The 17525-nt window shown below is 45.2% G+C and overlaps 1 protein-coding gene across 3 annotated transcripts in view; it reads left to right on the forward strand.

The window, feature by feature from the left end:
* Positions 1–15866, forward strand: part of dachc (dachshund c) — a 41634-nt gene extending 25768 nt beyond the window's left edge. The window contains exons 4-11 of one of the 3 annotated variants that reach the window (XM_035534955.1): positions 1426–1589; positions 2737–2872; positions 4620–4754; positions 11300–11445; positions 11934–12081; positions 13883–14026; positions 14396–14464; positions 15115–15866. In XM_035534955.1, the coding sequence (XP_035390848.1) occupies positions 1426–1589; positions 2737–2872; positions 4620–4754; positions 11300–11445; positions 11934–12081; positions 13883–14026; positions 14396–14464; positions 15115–15152 (980 nt within the window). In that variant the 3' untranslated portion in view covers positions 15153–15866. The other 2 variants (XM_035534954.1, XM_035534956.1) reach the window with 2 other exon arrangements.
* The last annotated feature ends 1659 nt before the right edge of the window (positions 15867–17525 follow it).

A 17525-nucleotide genomic window follows, 5' to 3' on the forward strand; every position in this document is an offset into this window, starting at 1 on the left:
AGCGCACAGCCATGGCCCCGGTCCCTTCTGGCGAGGGTGGTGGGGGGCGTCCAGGAGATTCCATTACAGTGAGGCCATCGCAGTTCAGGAGCTTCTCTCGCAGTGCCTGATGGATACGCCGACATGTCTTTGAGGGAAGCAAACCTCCCTCCCCCTCTGGCTTTCATCCTGCGCTTTCAAAGAGGCTAACAGCGACCGCAGTGAGCTGCAGCTGAACAACCCGACGGAACCTCGAGCACTGACCTGTCCAGCAGAGAGGGGATCAAATTCCTATTCTTTGCTGTTATGCCTCCACACATATACTCCCTCACACACACACACACACACACACACAGCTACTCCTCCAAGGCTTCGGAGCCGCCGTCTTTCACTATCAGCTCGGCAGCCTAAACAAACAGGCCATCAGTGAATGGGGACAGGCAAATCGATTTTCGCCCTGCTGCTGTCACGCCGTGTGTTGTGCTCCAAATAGCATCCGCGGTCTAATTTATCACTGGGTCGTTATGGATGAAGACGTGTGCAGCGGTTGGAGGAGCAGCTAATTGGTCTGTGGCGCACGGCAGACTAGCAGATCTCCACTCACCCGCTGCATCTCCCAACAGCAGGAGCGCAATGAGGGGGAATAATAACGATTTCCATAATTAACTTGGTTTTAAGATTTTTTTAAATCTTTTTTTTTTTTTTTTTTTTAAACAAAAATGTTTTATGGAAATGTAATTGAATTGCACATTTAGAATAAGTCGTTGCAATGGCAGTGTTTTGATTTCGAGCTATTTGTAATAAACAAGCTTAATGAACTTCATTCAATTTTAAATGGAATGCTTATTCAGATTCCATCACACTTAAGTAGTTGTTTTTTGTATTACTTTTATCATTAATTTTGGGAGGAAGTGGAACGTAGGACAAAACTCAGTCATATATATGTTGTGATACATGAGTACTTGAATAAGATTCCATAGCCAATACTCTGTGCTAATACTCTGTGCTAATACTCTGTGCCAATACTCTGTGCTAATACTCTGTGCCAATACTCTGTGCCAATACTCTGTGCTAATACTCTGTGCTAATACTCTGTGCTAATTCTGTCCTAATACTCTGTGCTAATACTCTGTGCTAATACTCTGTGCTAATTCTGTCCTAATACTCTGTGCTAATACTCTGTGCTAATTCTGTCCTAATACTCTGTGCTAATACTCTGTGCTAATACTGTCCTAATACTCTGTGCTAATACTCTGTGCTAATTCTGTCCTAATACTCTGTGCTAATACTCTGTGCTAATTCTGTCCTAATACTCTGTGCTAATACTCTGTGCTAATACTCTGTGCTAATTCTGTCCTAATACTCTGTGCTAATACTCTGTGCTAATACTCTGTCCTAATACTCTGTGCTAATACTCTGTGCTAATTCTCTCATTGCGCCTGAAAGGTCTGGAGCTGCCATTCATGATGATGTCACATCCACTGATCCCAGTCAGCCTGCCCCCTGCCTCGGTCACCATGGCAATGAACCAGATGAACCACCTGAGCACTATCGCCAACATGGCCGCTGCCGCCCACGTTCCGGCCAGGATGGCCACCTCAGTCATTAAGGTATACCACAGATACATTTAACTAACAAAAGGTGTTTCAAGTGTTACTGGTTTGAAATCACAATCAACGCGATTTGAATATCACTTGTTTTAGGGCTGTAGGCATGATGGTTTATTTTTCATTTCTCACGGCACTTTGATGTCAGAAGCTTTTTTTAATGTAAACATTCGAACATATTTATTGGAAAACCTTTATCACTTTACATGTAGTGCAGTGTAGGTCTTAAAAGGTAATTATACCTTAAGAATTTTTCCTGTAAGAGTTTCTGTATCTCACTACTGTGTCCACACTGTAGTACGCTGTATCTCACTACTGTGTCCACACTGTAGTACGCTGTATCTCACTACTGTGTCCACACTGTAGTACGCTGTATCTCACTACTGTGTCCACACTGTAGTACGCTGTATCTCACTACTGTGTCCACACTGTAGTACGCTGTATCTCACTACTGTGTCCACACTGTAGTACGCTGTATCTCACTACTGTGTCCACACTAATACGCTGTATCTCACTACTGTGTCCACACTGTAATACGCTGTATCTCACTACTGTGTCCACACTAATACACTGTATCTCACTACTGTGTCCACACTAATACACTGTATCTCACTACTGTGTCCACACTAATACACTGTATCTCACTACTGTGTCCACACTGTAATACGCTGTATCTCACTACTGTGTCCACACTGTAATACGCTGTATCTCACTACTGTGTCCACACTGTAATACACTGTATCTCACTACTGTGTCCACACTAATACACTGTATCTCACTACTGTGTCCACACTGTAATACGCTGTATCTCACTACTGTGTCCACACTGTAATACACTGTATCTCACTACTGTGTCCACACTGTAATACGCTGTATCTCACTACTGTGTCCACACTGTAATACGCTGTATCTCACTACTGTACACTGTAGTGCACCATATAGTGTTTCAGTGAAAGAAGCCCAAAATGGAAGCAGCCAGTTTTACACACAGACCAAAGTAACAGATAAAAACGACCTTCATGATGCAAAAGTATACCAGTACATCAGAATTTGCCCAAAATGGTTTTATATATATATATATATATATATGTATGTGTGTGTGTGTGTGTGTGTGTGTGTGTGTGTGTGTGTGTGTGTGTGTGTGTTTCAGGAGCGAGTTCCAGACAGCCCTTCCCCAGCCCCGTCTTTGGATGATGGCCGTCGGTCGGTTGGCCGTTTGTCCTCCAGGCAGAGCAGCAGTGCGTCAAGCTCCCCTGCCCACACCGAGAGCTCGTCTGACCGGCCACGTACGCCCACCTCCACCCCTCTATATGCCCACCCCCACCCCTCTATACCCCCACCCCTCTATACACCTGCGCGTCCCTTCTATACACCCATTCCCACCCCTTTATACACCTGCCCCACCCCTTTATGCCCGCCCCTTCCTTCTATACCCCCACTCCTTTATACACTGCCCCTCCCCTCTATACACGGCCCCTCCCCTCTATACACCGGCCCCTCCCCTCTATACACCGGCCCCACCCCTCTATACACGGCCCCTCCCCTCTATACACCGGCCCCTCCCCTCTATACACAGCCCCTCCCCTCTATACACCGGCCCCTCCCCTCTATACACCTGCCCCACCCCTCTATACACCTGCCCCACCCCTCTATACACCGGCCCCACCCCTCTATACACCGGCCCCTCCCCTCTATACACCGGCCCCGCCCCACCCCTCTATACACCGTCCCCACCCCTCTATACACCTGCCCCACCCCTTTATACACGGCCCCTCCCCTCTATACACCTGCCCCTCCCCTCTATACACCCACCCCCACATGAGCCACTCCAGTCCAGGGTTTTGTTCCAGCCCAGAACATTAGCCCTTCTGATTCACGTTCAGATCTGTGTAACTGATGGGTCTGAACAAAAGTCTGGTGAAATGCCATTCCTCCTTGTCCCATTTAACTGGATCGTATGAGATAAAGGGAGAAAAAAAGCTCCGTTTTAAATATCAGACAGTTGTAAGGAAATAAAAAATGAAAAGCTGAATTTTTTTTTTCTTCTTCTCAGCAGAGCGTAAAATTCCACTTTAATACAGCACTTTGGAAGGAGCTTTTTGTCCTCTTTTGTTTAATTTTTCTCTTTTATGTTCAAATATCTGTATTCCCAGAGTCCTTCACAGCTGGGTAAAACTCATAATGTGGGACCTGTGTAATGTTGTTACAAAAACACTGATCATTGACTGTTTTTCTTTTTCTGCTTTCAACAAGCAAAACACACACACACACACACACACACACACACACACACACACACACACACACACCAGCTCCACGCTACAGTCCACTCATACAGCACTTGGGAAATATGCTTTTATGATAATGTGTGACCGGACGGTGCGTGCAGTCTCGTGAGCGCGCCTGGCTTTTAGCATTAGGCAGAAGATGATACCTGCTGTATAATCTGCTGAAAGCGAAGCTTTCAGTGAATCTGGACCTTACTCACAGAAATAAAACCACATGAGAACATGTCACGCATTCTGCTTTTATCATCCAGGTTAATATAAAAGTTATGCCTTGGGTAACCGATATGAAAGGGTGACCTCAGAATCACGCGGTGCATCTACTGGGGGGTGGCGGTAGCTCATGTTCACATTATAAGTGGACAACTTTAAAGCACTTTGTATTATACCTTACATATCTGGTTTCATTATTGAGTTAGTGTTTATATTCAATAAAATTCGTTTTTGATCCTTATCTGAGCACAGGACCACTGTATAATGATCAAGCAGAACTTTAAGGAGAATTCTGAAGTTTGTTCACGTTTCACATCCTGTGCTGCCGGGCCCCCTAACCTTTGACCCTGAAAGGCCCACAGCTCTTGGTGAGCCTCTAGCCAGCGTACTCAGGTGCAGCAAGGCCTGACAGTCAACTCATGAGTCCTGTGGATTAGCGCAGGATGCACTGGGTACTACTGAGCTGGAGAAGCCCTAATGTAGCAAAGCTGTGTCTGCTCTTTTACTGGGATTCTCTGTTCCCTTCTCCCAGCAGATGTGCACCAGAACGGTCTTTCCCTGGGACATGCCCTCTTAGGCCTTTCCCCTAGTGCGCCCCCGGGTCCCAAAGAGGGTGATCTGGCAACCCAAGACACATGCCACGACACAAGGAGGACACCGGCAGAAAAAGGTCAGATATGCAGATGAAGGGCACACAGTGACACCTTCACCCTTCAAAAACAAACTATCCAACAAACTGGTAGCAACCCTTCACTTGTTCGATTCATTATTCTGTTTATAGTGAACTGCAGCACAGTTTCACTCTGGTGTTTCAGCATCACAATCTAGTATCTATAGTACACTATATTATAAAAGATCAAAAATACTGTTATTAAATGGATTAAAACTGACTGTATTATGAGCATAATTGTGTGAAAAGAGTCAAATGTTTTTGAATCTCGTGTATTGTATAACCAGTAGCCTACATATGCTACATGTCCATACAGTATATGCAGGCTACATGACCATACAGTATATGCAGGCTACATGACCATACAGTATATGCAGGCTACATGCACATACAGTATATGCAGGCTACATGCACATACAGTATATGCAGGCTACATGCACATACAGTATATGCAGGCTACATGACCATACAGTATATGCAGGCTACATGACCATACAGTATATGCAGGCTACATGCACATACAGTATATGCAGGCTACATGACCATACAGTATATGCAGGCTACATGCACATACAGTATATGCAGGCTACATGACCATACAGTATATGCAGGCTACATGCACATACAGTATATGCAGGCTACATGACCATACAGTATATGCAGGCTACATGTCCATACAGTATATGCAGGCTACATGCACATACAGTTCTGCGCAGTAGTTAGAACAGACTCGTGTGTGATCAGCGATCCCCCGATGTGTGTTAATGTGAATTAAAATTCAGTATGTTTTCTCTTCGTCCGTGCATGGGGTCTCCAAGTGCGTGTTCCAAGAATATAAAAACCCCACACTCACTTACATTTCTATGAAAATAATCCATTAGGCTGGAAAAGCGATGGCAGTGAGGCTAAATTAGTTAGCGATTTGCAAAGCGTGAATTAATGAACAAGCTTTTCCCCTCCCCCAGCTCTCCTGGAGGTGTAATTTTCTGTAATAACCTCCCAGAACCCTTGTTTGGTTTCTGCGTTTGAAGGCTTTCATTAGCTTAATGAGGACTTTTGCAAGGGCGAGTAGTCAGCACAATTTTCTCATCGCGGCGTGGAGAGAACGACGACACGACCACATTGGCCGTGTGTGTGTGTGTGTGTGTGTGTGTGTGTGTTGGTGGGGTTGGACCCGTTCCTTTCGACTTAGACGAACCTCCCAGGGTTGTTTTAGCGAGGTCTCCGCGAGACGCTAGAAAACAAATACGGTTTAGCAGAGGCGAGGCGGCTAGAAGGGCGCTGATAAAAGTCACGCTGGAGTAAGACGCAAACGATGATGAGCCGAGCTACGGTGCGTTAAATTAATGAGAACAAGCGCTGCGCTTTCTCTCTCCCTCCCTCTCTCCCTCTTTCTCACTCTCAGCGAGATGAGAGTCGTGTGATAAACAGACACTGAGCTTGCAGTCGTCAGGCATGACCAGCCAATGAGTTTAGGCAGATAATTGAGAAGCTGTTTAAATTGTAACCAGTTTCTGCGATCTGCTTGCCATGCCTAGACTGAACAGTTTGTAAGAGCCAAGGTTTAATGAGCTGTAATGTAGAATGAAGGCAGACGTTAAAACTCAATTTGTTTCGATCACAAATAATTTTAAAATGTTGGGGCTGTGAAATACCGTCAGGTTCCTCACAAGACATGGAGCACAGCACACAGGGTACATGTCGGCCTGCAGCTTCAGTCAGACGTGTGTCTTCATTCTGGTTTAAAAGTTTGTTAAAGGACACAATGTTGAACCTGAAGAGTTAGCTTGAGTACGCATTGCCAAAATGCTATCATTTGAAACTTTAAGTGTAATCTGGCCACGGGCCCACAGAGTATTTACTAAGAGTGAGAAAAGAGCTGTCCCTCAAAGATCAGCTTGGTTTGCCAATAAAGGAAAGACTTTGAGACACCTAGTCCGTGCAGGGAGGACCTTTTTACTATTCATGACAGCACAGAGTAGACAGGACCTTTTTGTCATTGCTTTCAACTGAATCTTCAGGGGGCAGAACTGAAAGTGTCAAGATCAGAAATCAAAACATCCCTCTCTCGGCTCCTGAAAGACGGGCTGCTCAGAGATGCCACCCCTCATCTGCGCGAGCTTTTCAACCCCCCAATCCCCCACTACACACACTCTCTCTCTCTCTCTCTCTCCCTCTCTCTCTCTCTCTCCCTCTCTCCCTCTCGCTTTTGCTGTGAAACAAGAGAGAATGACCTTGATTTGAGGAGGAGTGTTTGCGATCAAACAAAGAGCCAGAGTCGGCTGCTGGAAAGTGCAAGTATGTGTACTGATTCGACGGTACGATCAATCGAGTTTCAGAGGGGAAGAGGAACGAGTGCGTGCATGTGTGTGCGTGGAGGGGGTTGTGCTAACTCAGCTCCAACTGTCCCTCTGGGGCCACCGTAGTTCAGCGGACATGGCGCGAGGCCCCCCCCCCCAGTCCACGAGCTCTCCTGCGGCTGACATGTTAATCACATTCCTCGGGCCGCGCGGCTCTTTCAGCTGGGAGAGCACGCGGGGAAGCGGAGGGAGAGAGAGAGGGAGAAGAAACGAGGGATGGATTGTTTTTCATCTTTGAAACACCTTTGGATGTGACAGCATGCCTCCCTCCCCTGCCAAGACAGGGAGATCAGATAAAGATGCTTTGGTCAGCTAAGTGAATCCAGAGATGGTGTGGGGGTGAGCTAGGGAGAGTTGGGGTGAGGTGGTTAAATCTAATCATGACTTTATCAGATAGCAGTCAGAAAGTGAGATTTTTAGCACCTGCTTCCTTAAATGGATCCACTATGCTGCTATATGTACTTAAAGCGCAGAGAGCTACACTGAGCTACACTTTTAATGTGCTTTTTATTTTCAAAGTGAAGGACATCCAAGAATGGAGCACTGGTGATGTAGCAGGGTTGGGGGTGGGTGGGCAGACAGGCTGATAAGTGAACTGAGACAGATGTGAGAGACATAAAGGGATGGAGAGAGTTGGCAGTGAGGTCCACTACACGGAGCTGGAACTGGGTGAACTGAGAAAGAAAGAACAATAAAGAGAGACAAAGAACGTGAAACGCCGCTGTAAGGAAAGAAGGAGAGAGAAGGACGAAGAAAGCGAAAATAAAGAGTCCAGATCTTTGTTATGACTTCCACTAAATATTTCCTTTCCTGCCCACAGTGCTTCCCTGCAGAAATAGCCTGCCCTTTAATATCATCGCCCTCTCAAACCGTCTATGGAGCAGAGATAAGGGGAATATTTTTAACTACAGATTGTTCTTACAGCAATTAAAGTGCTGCCCCAAGCCTAACATCTCACATGTCCAGACCGCTGCTTCCACCCAACGACAAAACCGTTAATATGACATGATCCCATGTAGTTGTGTTTGAAGAAGATATCCAGCTCCATACACACACACCACAGATATCCTTCATCAGCTGTGCAAGAAAAGTTATTCTGAAATTCTAGGAGGTGAAACTAGTGTGTGTGTGTGTGTGTGTGTGTGTGTGTGTATGTATATATACAAATATATATAAAACAGACATAATAGATTTTTACATGTATTCATAGATATTTATGGTATAACAATAATCTCTCTGTGAATTTACTGTAATTACTTCATGCTTTATAAAATATAATGTTAATGGAGATGAGCTTTGAAATAGAAAATTAGTAGATAGTACAGTATTGTTAATCAGATGTTTATGGCAGTCAGCAAGTCTTTTTCAGAAATTGTTTTCTTAGATACTCTACAGGTAGGCAGCAGTATGAGCCCTAAAAGTTGCGGAATACAAAGCGCACTGTAAGACGGTCGAGTGACTAATACTTTGAACACTCTCTCTCCCTTTGCCACGCTAGTATGAACACGGCTCCGTTTTTGTCAAACCGGCCCTTAGCATCGTCAATTCTCCACAAAGTGTGCTCCCGTAACGTTACAGTCGCACACGTTATCAGTCGAATTTGTCTCTTCCCACTTCTACGATGAACATAACAGGTAAGCGGGGCTCCCTTGTCCTGAACACACGGTGAAGGAGTGTTAGTTCCAGCCGTGCATGATGGGAGCGGCAGAGCCATATGGGGGGACGCGGGGTTATGGTAATAAGGCAGATGTGTTTTGAAGAGAAAGTCACCTCCCCCCCTACAGCATGCTTTATTAGAGTGCGCAGAGCCGGTTATTACTGCTACAGATTTTCACACACAAACACACACACACACACATGCAAGCTCCAGGAGCCTCTAACACAGTCGTACACAATGAAGAGAGCCCATCTGGTCTTACTGTGCCAGTATGCTGTTCAGCTCTTTGGAAAGTACCATGGTGGATGGTTTTACAGCCCTGTTGATGCATGCTCTCGTACAGCCTCTCAGGCCGTAAAAAAAGCACTCAGCAGCTCAACGTACCAGGACGGAACAGCACACATGTTGCTATGTGTTAGCGTGTTGTGTTGCATTGTATAGTAGCACATCCATTATGATAGGTAAGAGACGCTTGCGTTAGCTTTGAAGCCAGTGATGGCTGAACGCGTAGTATTACAGTCATAATGATATCACTGTACAGGGATGACGAACATGGGCTTTATGGTCTGTCTGTAGTAGGTAGTTGTGCAAAACAGTGATTCATAACAGTGTTTCATATTGGTTCGCTATGAAGTTAGACTGTAAAGCAGAGCGCTAAAGTCACAATTGTAAAACATGAGAGGATCTCAGCAGACATGTAATAAGCCTGTTGGCCCTTGTTGTTGTGGTCCATACTATAAGGCCCTATACATTAGCAGACCCTTTGAAGTGACTGGAGACGAGATCAAGGCTTCGGCCTGATCAAAAACAACTCCCTCTCGTAGTCACAGTAGTGCGTGTCTGCTTCGTCTGGCTCTTTACGTGCAGGTCTCAGGTCAGTGTTTCATAGTCGCACAGTAGAGCGTGTCTGCCTCGTCTGGCTCTTTACGTGCAGGTCTCAGGTCAGTGTTTCATAGTCGCACAGTAGAGCGTGTCTGCCTCGTCTGGCTCTTTACGTGCAGGTCTCAGGTCAGTGTTTCATAGTCGCACAGTAGAGCGTGTCTGCCTCGTCTGGCTCTTTACGTGCAGGTCTCAGGTCAGTGTTTCATAGTCGCACAGTAGTGCGTGTCTGCCTCGTCTGGCTCTTTACGTGCAGGTCTCAGGTCAGTGTTTCATAGTCGCACAGTAGTGCGTGTCTGCCTCGTCTGGCTCTTTACGTGCAGGTCTCAGGTCAGTGTTTCATAGTCGCACAGTAGTGCGTGTCTGCCTCGTCTGGCTCTTTACGTGCAGGTCTCAGGTCAGTGTTTCATAGTCGCACAGTAGAGCGTGTCTGCCTCGTCTGGCTCTTTACGTGCAAGTCTCAGGTCAGTGTTTCATAGTCACACAGTAGTGCGTGTCTGCCTCGTCTGGCTCTTTACGTGCAGGTCTCAGGTCAGTGTTTCATAGTCACACAGTAGTGCGTGTCTGCCTCGTCTGGCTCTTTACGTGCAGGTCTCAGGTCAGTGTTTCATAGTCGCACAGTAGAGCGTGTCTGCCTCGTCTGGCTCTTTACGTGCAGGTCTCAGGTCAGTGTTTCATAGTCGCACAGTAGTGCGTGTCTGCCTCGTCTGGCTCTTTACGTGCAGGTCTCAGGTCAGTGTTTCATAGTCACACAGTAGTGCGTGTCTGCCTCGTCTGGCTCTTTACGTGCAGGTCTCAGGTCAGTGTTTCATGGTCACACAGTAGTGCATGTCTGTCTTGTCTGGTTCTTTACGTGCAGGTCTCAAGTCAGTGTTTCATAGTCACATGGTAGCATTTGTCAGGCTTTTTAAGTGCGGGTCTCAGATCAGTGCTCCCCTCCATTGCTGTAATTATAACTGAAACCGTAAGCTAGATGCCTTGTCCTAACGTTTAAAAGAGCACATGTCTATGTGGGGAGTTGTGTTTAAAAGTACAGTCAAGAACACAAAGAAATGAAGTCTTAAAACTGGATTTGCTGATCTAGGATCAGTGTCTGGCAGTCGTGCCGCATAGAAGTAGCAGAGATTTACTGTCCCAAGGCCAGAGGGGAGAGAACCTGCTGACTCTCAGCAAATGATCAGGCTGACATTTACTCAGGCTGGGTGACACAGGGCGCATTAGGAACACAAAGTAGCTTTGATGTGCTGTTACGACCTTGGACTGTTATTAAAGTGGTCTGGCATGCTGCCCTGAAGAAACACAGCTATAACACCCAACTCCGCATATAAACACGCACCGTTTCAGCGGGGAGAGACAATATGGCCCGTGTAGCAAAGTGACACGGACTCCCACTGCAAGCGTTCCTACGTTCGTACACCCGAAGACCTGGAACCGATACTGTGTGGAGATTGTGCAGAATTCCATAGTGCTGTAATTTTTTTTTTTCCTCAGGAATTTTATTTCCTGGATCATCTGAAACAAAACGGAGACGCTTCATTATAGTTGTTTAGCACGGCGGATTATTTTAATTAAATTGTTGTGCTGACTGAACTATTGTCAGGTTTTGACAAATGCGTTTAGGAACATGCTTTGTGTGTTTGTGGTCACAGACGAGACCATGCTGGGCATGCCCACATCACGAGAGGGCTTCGAGAGGGTTTCTCACGCCGGACCGACACTACCGCCGGGGTTCCCTGGCACGCTGCTCTTTCCAGAGGGCTTATCTTCCATAGAAACCCTCCTCACCAACATTCAGGCAAGAGCCATTCCCAGAAGTGACACACACTGCTGTCCCGGGAAAAGCTTGTGGTGACTCTCCATAACCGTATCTTTTCCAGTGGAAATAGGATTTGTCAGTTTGTTTTGGTCTAATCATCTCAAATTTTCAAGGTGTCCGGAGTTCTGCTTTTCAGTTTTTGGAATAAATTAACTGTCCAAAATACACAATACCCAAAGAAGAGTGGGTAATGAACAAATTATTGACCTCTAGAACTTGTTAATGCTTATATACACAATAATAATCTTTTAGTTTCATTCGTATTAATAAAAAAGTCAGGTTTGCAGACTTAAAGAAAACTTTCAGAACATAAAATCAATTTCTATTTGAAAAATATGGTCTACTTACAAAATGGAAATAACAGCACTATAATAATAATCATTTATTTAAAAACATCAAAGTAGTTTAGTCCCCATAATAAAACCTCAACCAAAACCATCTGTGACATGCTATGCTTGTGTTTGCAGGGTCTGTTGAAGGTTGCCGTGGACAACGCGCGGGCGCAGGAGAAGCAGGTGCAGCTGGAGAAGACAGAGCTGAAGATGGAGTTGTGCCGAGAACGTGAACTCCGTGAGACGCTTGAGAGGCAGCTCTGCGTCGAGCAGAAGAACCGAGGTCAGGATCCCCCCCCCCCCCCCCCAACACACACATACACACACAAAAAGCCTGATCTGGAATCAGTTTTAAGATTTAGGGACAGCTCATTTAAGACCTATGCTGAGGAAAAAGTTCTAGGAACTGATCATCTCGGTGCTAATGCTGCATGTGTTACACCATCAGGATACTGATCTTGGATCGGTTTTTACTTTTCATATCACAACTAGTGTGATTGTTGGACAGGTGAAAGCTGATCCTACCTGCTCACTACGTAACCATCTTGAAAAATGCTTGTGTTGATAACTAGCAGCTGTTTTTAAAAGAAGGGGTTTTAACATCAGATTCATCCAACCACATTTATCCAATATATGTTAAAGAACAGTGATAACAAATGTTGTGCAGCTAACTGGTTTTTGCCGTGAACAAAGACAGTAGGCCATCGTCACCCCAATGTGATCCCAGTTCTCTGCTGTGATGTTGATCGAAAACAGTGGCGTATCCAATCAGACACTTTCTGGCCAATCCACGGTGCACCCTCCAGGGAGAATTTACATAGACCTAATAGGTTTCATGTGTCAACAATTTTCATTGTGTAATCAACACTGACAAATATAATTGCAGAACATTTTACTAAGAATACAACAAACCACAGACGATGAGATGATTTTAAGTTTCAGAGGACTTGCCTCATCACCAATCTTCACGCATGAAGTCGAGCGTTTCCTAGCACTGACCAGGTGCGCGTGGCAGGATCTCAGCTCCCGTCACGGCTCTAAGAGCAGAGCAGGGAGCGGGGCTCTCAGGAGCCGCTGCCCGCACGTGACCGTTGGACCGCGCGGCCGTCCTTTACCCGTCTGAGCCCGTGATTGGACGAGGTGGCCACTGAGAAGGTTCCAGAGGCAGCAGCACCCCCTCACTCCCCTTCTGATGCGTGCTAGATTACACCACCAAGGCTCTGACTAGGTCAGCAGCGCATGGAGACAGCCATAATGTGGCAGCATTAGTGACAGAGAGGCATGCAGCTTTAATTAATGTTGTTTAATTACGAGGCTCTTCACTGCCTCGTTCTAATATCGCCCACACTGTGTTTCAGCTGGCAAATATGAGTGCAAGCTCAGCAGTTTCCTTTAGCAGCACACACACACACACACACACACACACAGGCAAGTACATGAGTAAAGGCGCACATGCAGACACGCATACACTACATAGGTTCACACACTTTTAGACGATGTGATTACAAGTACATGCAATGATACCTGTTAATGCACATCATAAATCTTTCACAGTTCGGGTCAGGTTAGCTTTGATGCGTTACAGTGGCACTTTTCACCAGTATAACTGGCTGTTTTGCTCGTTTGTCTCCAATGGTGAATGGACAGTATGAAAACATCAGTCTATAATGGGAAATGGAGAGGATGGAAACATGCCAGCTGATTCCAGATCAGTCTGTGATGGGAAAAGGGATCATACAAAAGCGTGTACAAGCATTAGAGTTGATGCCAAAAATAGCATTGTTTTTGGCAGATCTGAACATCCTAAATTCAACTTCAGTGTTACACACACACAGGAAAAGTTCAGCTTTTGGGTTCATCCACAGCTCTATACAAGTAAAGAGCATAAAGTGCCATTTTATTGTTCATACTTATTTATGTAAGCTATTGTCATTTTTAACTAATTTATGAAGCCAAGTATACGGAAAATATCATCAGACATGGTCCCGTCGTGCACGCCAAAGCCTGGGTGTTTCTGGGCACTAGGTCTACTCTTGGTGGGTGCTTTCCCTCTCCTCCATATCCCTGCGTCTGCTCCTCTCCAGCTCTGATCCAGAAGCGGCTGAAGAAGGAGAAGAAGACGAAGCGGAAGCTGCAGGAGGCGCTGGAGTACGAGTCCAAGCGGCGGGACCAGGCCGAGAAGACGCTGCAGCAGACGGCCACCAGCGAGTTCGCCCGCAGCCCGAATGGTGGGGCCATGCCGCTGACGCGCTTAAATGCTAACACACCAACACGCTAACGGGCACATGCAAACACGCTAATATGCTAACAAGCCAATATGCTAACGTGGCTGATGGAGCCCAAACAATGGCTTAAGATTACATGTTGGACAGTCATTTTTAGCACATTTAATTTTGTGCATCTATAAATGCGTACCAGGAGACTACGTCAGGAGTAGGGAGGTGATCCATCTCAACAATAGCCATCAGCTAACCGAGTTTAGCAGGCGTGAGCTAACTGGGCCAGTCCTGCAGGAGCTGGCAACCTCCTATCAGTCGCTCCTACTGTGTCTGCAATTAAACAAACCAAACCAATGACATAAACTCAATGTATCCCAGAGCCTGCGCCCCAGAACCTGGAGACTGAGCTAAGCGACGACAGAACAGACACAGACCGGACGATACCAGGTAACCCCCCACGTCCACTTCTGCTTGGGTTTTGTGGTTCTGGGTACCGTAGTCTTTTCGATTAAGCATGAGCTTCCACAGAGGCTGCTACAGTTTCTCTTTGTATGAGTCCACAGCGGTTTCATAGCACACAAAGCATGTGCTGTGTCAGTTCAACCATCGTCTCAGTATCCCTGCTCGCGAGTCCAGGAGGTGGGACATGTGACCAGGAAGTGTGTCAGGGAGCCTTTGTTGGAAGATTAAACATCTAACGCATTGAAAGGGAAATTAAATTGAATGTCAGTGAAGCAAAAAAAAAAAGATGGAAAAAAAGAACAGGGGCCAGTAATTAATGACTCTCTTAATTGTCCTCATGAAATATTTGCATGGGCATAATTTACATAATTTACATGTAGTAATTAATCTTTCAAAGCATTTTCTTTCTGTTTTTTGTCTTGGTCAAGAACGCGTGAGCACCCTTTGTTTCGGTTGACATTTATTCTTCCCTCAAAACAAACCTTTCATCTAATTTTGAAATCCGCTCATGTTAGAACACAACCTTATGGACCGAACTATTTATTAAACATTGTAGGGTACATCTGCCAAGTTTGGCGAATGTTCAAAAAAACTCCTTTCCCTCCATTCATTGATGCCTGTGTTTTTATTCACAGACGGACGCCTCTTCCTAAAGTCTGCAGTGATGTTCTGAGGAAACAGAGGCGGGGCTAAAACTTGCCAATCAGTCCAGAGAAGGGGGGGGGGAGAGAGACCGGAGTCGACCGGCTGAATAATCACAACGATCGATTCTATCAGTGGGCTGGAGACGTTTCCAGGGCCCCGCAGGGAAGATGTCTGTACATTACTGCAAGGACTCACGGAGACGCCTGCAGGCATGGGCAGATCAATGTTTCCAGCGTGCCTTCACACGCTGTGAAGTGGCGCTGCTGGGCCCACACCCTCTCTCCTACCGCGGAGGCCAAGAGCAGCCAGTGGGGCAGAGCAGCGACCTGCTGAGTTTCCCAGCGCTGAACTGGGTGAACACGCTTTCTTGAACCATTAAACCAGCCTCCCTACAGCGAAGATGAAAATATGTAAATAAGAGAGCTTCTTTTTTCCAAGCCCTTCTGCTGTTTGAATGTGTGTATATCTATGGCGTATCATTACATTCAGGAGAGGGGGAAGCGTCTGATGATTTGAGTTCATTTGGTTGTTCATGAGTTATCAACATGACATTTAAAAATGTGTTTCTATACTTGTCTTCAAGAGAACATTGTCCTTATATTTTTTGTCTCGTTATGTGTAGGATTAGTAGAGATGTCTCAAAAAAATTACAGACATCAAAAATGTACATAAACGTGTAGAGATAACTGTGCATTGTATGTGTAGATCTCTTAGGATATCAATACAAACCTCTTTAATTAAAGATACTTGGTATCTAATTTATTATTATTATTATTATTATTATTATGGTCCAGTCCATAATCCATCATCACTGCTGACTAGGAGTAGCATGCTGGCATGTGTTTGCTTTTGCCATGTTCATCTGATGTATAATAAAGTATTTTTTCACCTGGTTCGAGAAAGACAGCTTTCAAACAAGTTTTAGTGCACACGCGTCTCATGTCCCCCATGAGGGTGGTTACGAGGTCAGAGGTGAGCTTCTGAGAATCATCCCAACGTTGAGATCGTCGAGCGTTCAAAGCTCCCTCGGCCGAACAGGTCCCCGTGGTATAAACATGCCAAAGATATTCGGTGAAAGGTTTTATCAACATTTCAGACATGTAAATTTCAATATTGCCATAATAAATAGAGAGGAAATGTTGAAATAAGCCTTCTTGGGAAAACCTGTTTCTCTATGATGCACCCAGGCCACTCGTAGCCTTATAAAAAAACCTTTGATATTGTAAAACAAATACAATATCGGCCCAAACTACATTTGATAATGGACCCGATATACCGTTTACGGTCTTTATTTAGTGAGCCCTCTGAATGTACACATTTTCTCAAATTTCACATTTATGCCTGCACTGTCAGTGGTCATTCACATGACCATGTTGTTCATGACCACTGACAGAAGTTCAGATCATATTTGTCAAAGTTTGAATACTATTACGGAGAGCTAAATACCTTTAAAGTAAAATAATAAATAAAAAGTATCAAATTTGTTGACCCACCCTGGAGTGCGTCTTGTTTTTTAAAGTAAAGAGTTTTCTCCTTTTATCTCCTTTTTAAAGGAACAGGAAGCTTAGTTATGAGGGTCAAAATACAATAAGCTTTGAGTAAGAAAGACATTTTGTATGTTTTTACAAAGTGTGGTAAACTGAAACTTAAAGTCAGGGCCCTTGTTTTGTGTAACCCTTTCTTACTTCACTCTGCCTATTGAGCTATTCTGGAAACTCTGGAGGCTGATCTTCAGAAAGCCGTGAGATCGGATTTTGGCTTCTGGGTTGGATTTCAGGTTTTTAGATCTATAATATCCTTTAGGCAATATTCAACTGGTTAACTTTTGTTTAAAAGAGAGGGATGGGTTGATTTTTTTTCCCCGTGTGTCTTTCTGTCTGTGTGTGTGTGTGTGTGTGTGTGTGTGTGTGTCTGTCTGTCTGTCTGTCTGTCTCTCTGTGTGTGTGTGTGTGTGTTGGGACGGAGGTCTAAGAAGAATAATCATGCATAAACACGTCTATTATATGACATGAATGGACTGTGAATCATGGCTACGTTTGAGACTACCTTGGCAAACTTCCAGTACAAAGAAAAACAGCCTCCTACTGACTTACCCTACTTCGTCCCACTCAGCCGATCTCAGATATACAGCAAAACAAACTATTTCTTAAGGCGAAAAATAGTGCCACGTCAGTCGTCTGACAAACATGGACTTTCCTCCGTGTAGAATTGGTTAGGGAAAGGGAGATGAATTTCTATTATAAATTGTACGGGAATGGATGTCGTCTGACACGCTACGCTCCCCGACAAAGTCGCAAATCAACTTTTTGTTATTTCATGTGACCGTCCAGAAAACCCGTCCGAGTTGCTACCTCAACTGCAGTTGAAACATGCTACCACTAGGGGCAGCAGACGTCTTACT

This window comes from Electrophorus electricus, chromosome 16 (genome assembly GCF_013358815.1).
Source record: "Electrophorus electricus isolate fEleEle1 chromosome 16, fEleEle1.pri, whole genome shotgun sequence".
In the NCBI taxonomy this organism is placed as follows: Eukaryota; Metazoa; Chordata; class Actinopteri; order Gymnotiformes; family Gymnotidae; genus Electrophorus; species Electrophorus electricus.